Here is a 6,000-nt window from a genome sequence, read left to right as displayed (position 1 = left end):
TTCTGGGGGAGAAAAATCAGACTGGTGAAATTTTATTTTTTTTTTGCCAGAATCAATTCTGACAGCCCAAACTAAAAATAGTAAAAAGAAAAATATTAGATTCTATAAATGTCCCAGAATTTGTCTTTAGTTGGGAAAAAAATTAAAGACACATGGAACTTTCGAAAATATCTTTAACAAGCCACTTGGGGAGCTCAATTCAGAAACAGAAGTCAACATACTAAAACAGATATTTCTGTGCAGCTCCAAAACTCTTTATAAATACAGCCATGTGGAAGGATGACCCTGGATCAGAAGTTTTATACCTTGTGTATTACATTAGGTGTGCATGCCTCATTTCAATTGCCATAAATTGTCTCTGTAATTTCCTCCTGAGTAGCAGTCCTAATCACCTTGACTGCCACCATAGTCTCTGGACCTTCCATATCCATATCCTCTAGGTTGACTGTCATACCTACCACTCCCATATCCTGGTCCATGCCCATGGGCCTCAAAGTTTGGTTCCTTGGGCAGACTTGCCTACATGTCCACACGGGTCTGGCAACCGTCCAGAGACTCTCCATTCAGGGCTCTCATGGCATCTGAGGCATTGTTTGGACTGGTGAAGGTAATGAAGCCAAAACAATGGGATCACCGAGTCTCTGGTCCTTGACAACAATGACCTCAGAAATAGTCCTGAAGCCGAAGTGATCTTCCAGAGCCTGCTCATCAGTGTTGAAATTGAGCCCTCCAACAAAGAGCTTCCCTCCTTCAGAGGACATGTAGTGAATTTGAGTCCTAGAAATTAAGAAGCAAAAGGGTTGAGCATCGACCTTTGAACCAGGAGGTCATGGTTCGATTCCTGGTCAGGGCACATGCCTGGGTTGCAGGCTCAATCCCCAGCAGAGAGTGTGCAGGAGACAGCCAATTGATGATTCTCTCTCATCATTGATGTTTCTATCTCTCATTCCCTCTCCCTTCCTCTCTGAAATCAATAAAAAATAAAATCAATGAAAAGTAAAAGGGCTAGATGGAATGTTAGCACTGAGGAACAGAATGACTGACTAAACTTCTTTATGAACATTGTTAACCTGTCATGTCTACTAAGTTCAAAGCCATGAGAATATTCAAAGTACAACCTACAAAGTAGTTGTTTAAGATTACTATAGAATCACACAAATTGGGAGTGCTGAGAAAATATTGAGATGAAATTACAGTATAAATGTTTCTGAAGGAAAAGAATCATGTGACATGTGAAAGATAATGTGTCTGCAGTGGATGACAATCAGCAACAGAGCATAAAAGTACTTCAGGAGATAAAAGCAACTCTTGAGTTTGATTGGCAAAAATGTTGGATGACTGTTAATTAAATTAATTCAGAAGTTGAGCACTCGGACGAATTAGGTAAATCTGGTTCTAATCTATAATAACAAAAGCATAATATGCTAATTAGACCGGACATCCTTCCGGACGACCTTCTGGACAAAACTGGGGCAGCGAGGGAAGCCCAGGTCCTGGGTGCCAGAGAGAAGCCGGTGCCAGCAGCCGGGGAAAGGAAGTCCTACTATTACATGAATTTCGTGCATCAGGCCTCTAGTAAAAAATAAAACAAGCTAGATATTTCTATGGATTCAACTTATTTGAATTGAATGTGCAATCAGCATAAGTGGTGGAACTTTTAGAATAGAATTCACCTGCTGCTCCGGAATTCTTTGTTAGAGGACATTATAATTAGGTGTGTGGTTTGGGGGAAGAAAAGTCTTTTAGGTTTCTCAGGAAGGTTCTCTCTTGGGCCCACTCCTTTTTAGTATGTTCAACTTAAGCAAATTAATTTTACTAAAATTGATTTTGGATTCTTTATCTGTAAAACTGAGGATAATAATAAATAATAGTATCCTCACTAAGTGTTTGGGAAAATTAAATGAGTTAATACATGTGAAGTGCTAAGAAAAGGACATGGAACAGAGGAAGGGCTTACTTATTAGCTATGACGATTATTACTAATACTTTTTCCAGGGCAAACCCATTATTTCAACTACCACCTGGGAGGTTTATGATTTCTAAGTCTATCAGATATCTTGGTCCTATTATTTCATCTACCTCAGTGGTCGGCAAACTCATTAGTCAACAGAGCCAAATATCAACAGTACAACAATTGAAATTTCTTTTGAGAGCCAAATTTTTTAAACTTAAAGTATATAGGTACATACATTGTTATTAACTTAATTAGGGTACTCCTAAGCTGGCCTTTGCTAAAAACTCAAGGGGCCAAAGAGCCGCATGTGGCTCGTGAGCTGCAGTTTGCTGACCACTGATTTACCTAATAGGCATCTCCGTTGGATATATAAATGGCACCTCAAGTGAAATAAATCAACTACCTAAAACAGGATTTCAGCTCTGGCCAGTTTGGCTCAGTTGTTTGGAGTGTCATCCAGTACACTGAAAGGTTGCGGGTTCAATGCCTGGTCTGGGCACATACCCAGGTTTCCAGTTCAGTCCCTGGGGCGGGTACTGGAGGCAACCAGTCAATGTTTCTCTCTCTCTCTCTTTCTCCCTTTCCCTCTTACTAAAATCAATCAATAAGCATGTCCTCAGGTGAGGATTTAATTAATTAATTAAAAAATAGGATTTCCACCCCAAATGAGATTCTCTTTACATGTATGTTAATGTATGTCAGTCACGCTAGTAACCTCAGACTCATCATTTCCTTTTCTCTTGTTCACATCCAGTATGATTGAAATAAAACAAAATGCTGTTTTTTCCTTTTTATAAAGGCAATACTTGTTCATTGTAGAAAATTTGGAAAATACGGAAAAATAACAAAATATTATCTATAACAATAACATCCTAAACTTTCTGTTAAGAATGTCAACATAGTTTTTATTTTCCCAGATATTTAAGAGCCTACTGTATATATAGATGTGATATTTTAAAACCTAAAAATGTCTTCACCATTGGAAACATTTTGTAAAACTTGTTTTCAACTGAGATTTTAAAATTCAAGTTCCAAAAGTAAACATTTTTGAAGATTTGGAAAATACAGATAACTCAACATCTTGAGATGATTATTGTTAACATTTTGGTGTACCCTGTTTTGCTACTGAATTATAAATTTTGGGGGCATTCATATATATGTACACATATGTATAATCCTATATAATAAAAGGCTAATATGCAAATTGACCTAACTGCGGGATGACCAGTCGCTATGATGTGCACTGACCACCAGGGGGCAGACGCTCAACGTAGGAGCTGCCCCCTGGTGGTCAGTGCACTCCCACAGGGGGAGTGCCGCTCAGCCAGAAGCTCGGCTCACGGCTGGCAAGCTCAGCGGCGGTGGTGGGAGCCTCTCCTGCCTCTGTGGCAGCGCTAAGTTGTCCGCGGGACATCCCCTGAGAGCTCCTGCACTGCAAAAGGGTGCAGGCTGGGCTGAGGGATTTTCCCTTCCCCCTTCCCCCCCGAGTGTACGAATTTTATGCACCAGGCCTCTATATAGTTATAAAAGTCCAAAACAGTATTTGTGGCCTACCTTAAATTATGCACTTTTAATTCTTCATATGCTCTTTTAAAAGCAATAATTAATTTTAACAGATATGCTCCATACTCATACATGTCCGACATAATATATTTAACCAATTGTCTCCAAAAGATTCCAATTGGAACACGCTCACCAAAATGGCCTGAGTGCAAAAAGAACAAATGACCAAAACTTTTGAGAATGTATCAGGTAAAAGATCATTTCATTGATATAGTTCAGCAATTTTCAACCTTTTTCATCTCATGGCACACATAAACTAATTACTAAAATTCCGTGGCACACTGAAAAAAAATTTTTTTGCCGATCTGATAAGAAAAGGTATAATTTTGATTCATTCACATTAGACAGCTATTGTTGTGTGGGCTGTAATTTTTAAAATGTTTTTTTAAAATATATTTTTATTGATTTCAGAGAGGAAGGGGGAGAGAGAGAGACAGAAACATCAATGAGAGAGAATCATTGATCAGCTGCCTCCTGCCCGTTACACACTGGGGATCGAGCCCAAAACCCAGGCATGTGCCCTAGACTGGAATCAAACCTGGGACCCATCAGTCTTCAGGCCAACGCACTGAGCCAAATTAGATAGGGCTGTTGTCACTTTTTTTTTTTTTTTTTAAGAAGTTGGGCCTTTTTTTTTTTTTATTTTATTGATATTTTACAGAGAGGAAGGAAGAGGGATAGAGAGTTAGAAACATCGATGAGAGAGAAACATCGATCAGCTGCCTCTTGCACACCCCCTACTGGGGATGTGCCCGCAACCAAGGTACATGCCCTTGACCGGAATCGAACCTGGTACCTTTCAGTCTGCAGGCCGACGCTCTATCCACTGAGCCAAACCGGTTTTGGCTGTCACTTTTTTTTTAACAAATATTTTTTTATTCTTAATATGTTGTTTTATTGATTTTTAGAGAGAGAAAGAAAGGGAGAGGAGGTAGGAAGAGAGAGAGAGAGAAACATCAATGAGTTGCCTCCCTTAGAACCCCAGGGGTGGGGGATCTAACCCTCAACCTGGCTATGTGCCCTGACCAAGAATCGAAACAGCAACCTTTGGGTGCACTGGACCACGTTCAACCAAGTGACCCACACCGGCCAGGGCTGTTGTCATTTTTTGAATTTGACAATCTAAATGAAAATAGGTCATTGTCCCTGATTAAATAATCAGGTAGTGCATGTTTTAAAAATTCTCGCGGCACACCGTTGAAAATCGCTGATCTAGTCCATAGCCTATGCCTGCTGATAAACACTTGTTTCCTACACCAGCGCTGCCCATTCGCTGACAGCGAAAAGGAATCTGACCTGGGACCCGCAGGCACTGAGCCCGGGAGAGGGGGCAAGCAGGACGTGCACATCAGGATGAGCGCTGCGTTAAGAAAGATGTGGGTGATGCGCAGCCGGATGTGCGCATGGGAGTGCCGCCGCCGTCGTGGGCGAGGCGCATAGTGCTTACGCAACACGCACGCGGGGCGGTCCTCTCCTCTGCCGGCGACGGCGCTGCGTCACTGGCTTTTAGGCGCTTGGCGAGTGGAAACGGTGACTGCTTGGGCCTCTGCGCTGGCCTGTCGCGCCCTAGGATCCAGGCTGGCGGCGCGATGAGGCGCAGCAAAGCGGAGGTGGAACGGTACATCGCTTCGGTGCAGGGTTTCACCCCGTCGTCCCGAGAGGTGAGCGAGTACTGAAGAGACGGGTGGCTTCCGTCCAGGCCTGGCCGTGGCCCCGCGTGGCGCCCGTCTCGCGCCCGCCTCTCGCCCTCCTCATGGCTCACGGCGGCCGCCGCTCTCCGGGACTTCTGTTGAGACGCCGGCCGGCTTGCGCGGTCTGATAGCGGCGTGTGGTTCTCGAGCTTGAGGGGCACTGGAGGAGGGGTGAGGCCGCGGCTGGAGGCAGTGGGTGTCAGCGCTTCCTCTTTGGCCCCATCTGACTGCCCTCACCCGCGGGCCCACCCTGTCCCGGGCTTCCTTGGGCCCGGGCGGCCCGCAAGGCCCAGTTCCCGGGCGTGGGCGCCTGCCATAGCCGGCGGGGTTCTTTTCGTCTCCTGGGCAGTTACCCGCCGCGGCGGAGGCGGCGCCTTCCGGCCTTGGAGGTTGGTGGAACCCTGCGGGGATTGACTCAGCTCCGGGGTGGGCTTTTGCTGCTACGACGGGACCAGCGTGGGCGTGCAGGTGACCCGAAGTAGGGACAGTCACACTTGCAACTGCCTCGCTAGTCGACCGCGCAAATGATACTGGAAGTCCTCCGTGTTTTGAGGCGGGCTCTCCCCCCCGCCCCAGCACTCTTTGAAAACTTTATTGCTTTTTTTAAAAAAGTAAAACGGAATCTTGGGAATTCTAAGTTTCTTACAGGGCGTTGTTACTATGTCTTAAAAATTTTGACTTTTTCGACCACATGGTCTTAGAGCATTTTTCCTCTTTTAAAATAAACAATGTACTAGATATATTTTGTATTCAACGTGACTTTCGGGATTCTGTGTGTAGTGTGAGGAAAAA

General features: G+C 44.2%; 1 protein-coding gene and 1 pseudogene across 3 annotated transcripts in view; one reads left to right on the top strand and one right to left on the bottom strand.

Annotated features, from left to right (window-relative positions):
* Positions 1-333: 333 nt before the first annotated feature.
* Positions 334-761, bottom strand: LOC308241164 (RNA-binding protein 3-like; annotated as a pseudogene). Its single transcript has one exon. The product of its transcript is annotated as an RNA-binding protein 3-like (transcript).
* Positions 762-5,013: 4,252 nt separating this feature from the next.
* The window catches only part of LOC308243034 (E3 SUMO-protein ligase RanBP2), a 104,237-nt gene continuing 103,250 nt past the window's right edge, over positions 5,014-6,000 (top strand). Inside the window, exon 1 of one of the 2 annotated variants that reach the window (XM_080658079.1) lies at positions 5,014-5,178. In XM_080658079.1, coding sequence (XP_080514205.1) covers positions 5,107-5,178 — 72 coding nt within the window. In that variant the 5' untranslated portion in view covers positions 5,014-5,106. The remainder of the gene's footprint in view (positions 5,179-6,000) is intronic. The other variant, XM_080658080.1, reaches the window with a different exon arrangement.

Source organism: Plecotus auritus (assembly GCF_963455305.1).
Source record: "Plecotus auritus genome assembly, chromosome: 2".
Lineage (NCBI taxonomy): Eukaryota > Metazoa > Chordata > Mammalia > Chiroptera > Vespertilionidae > Plecotus > Plecotus auritus.
This window is presented reverse-complemented; position numbering and strand designations above follow the sequence as displayed.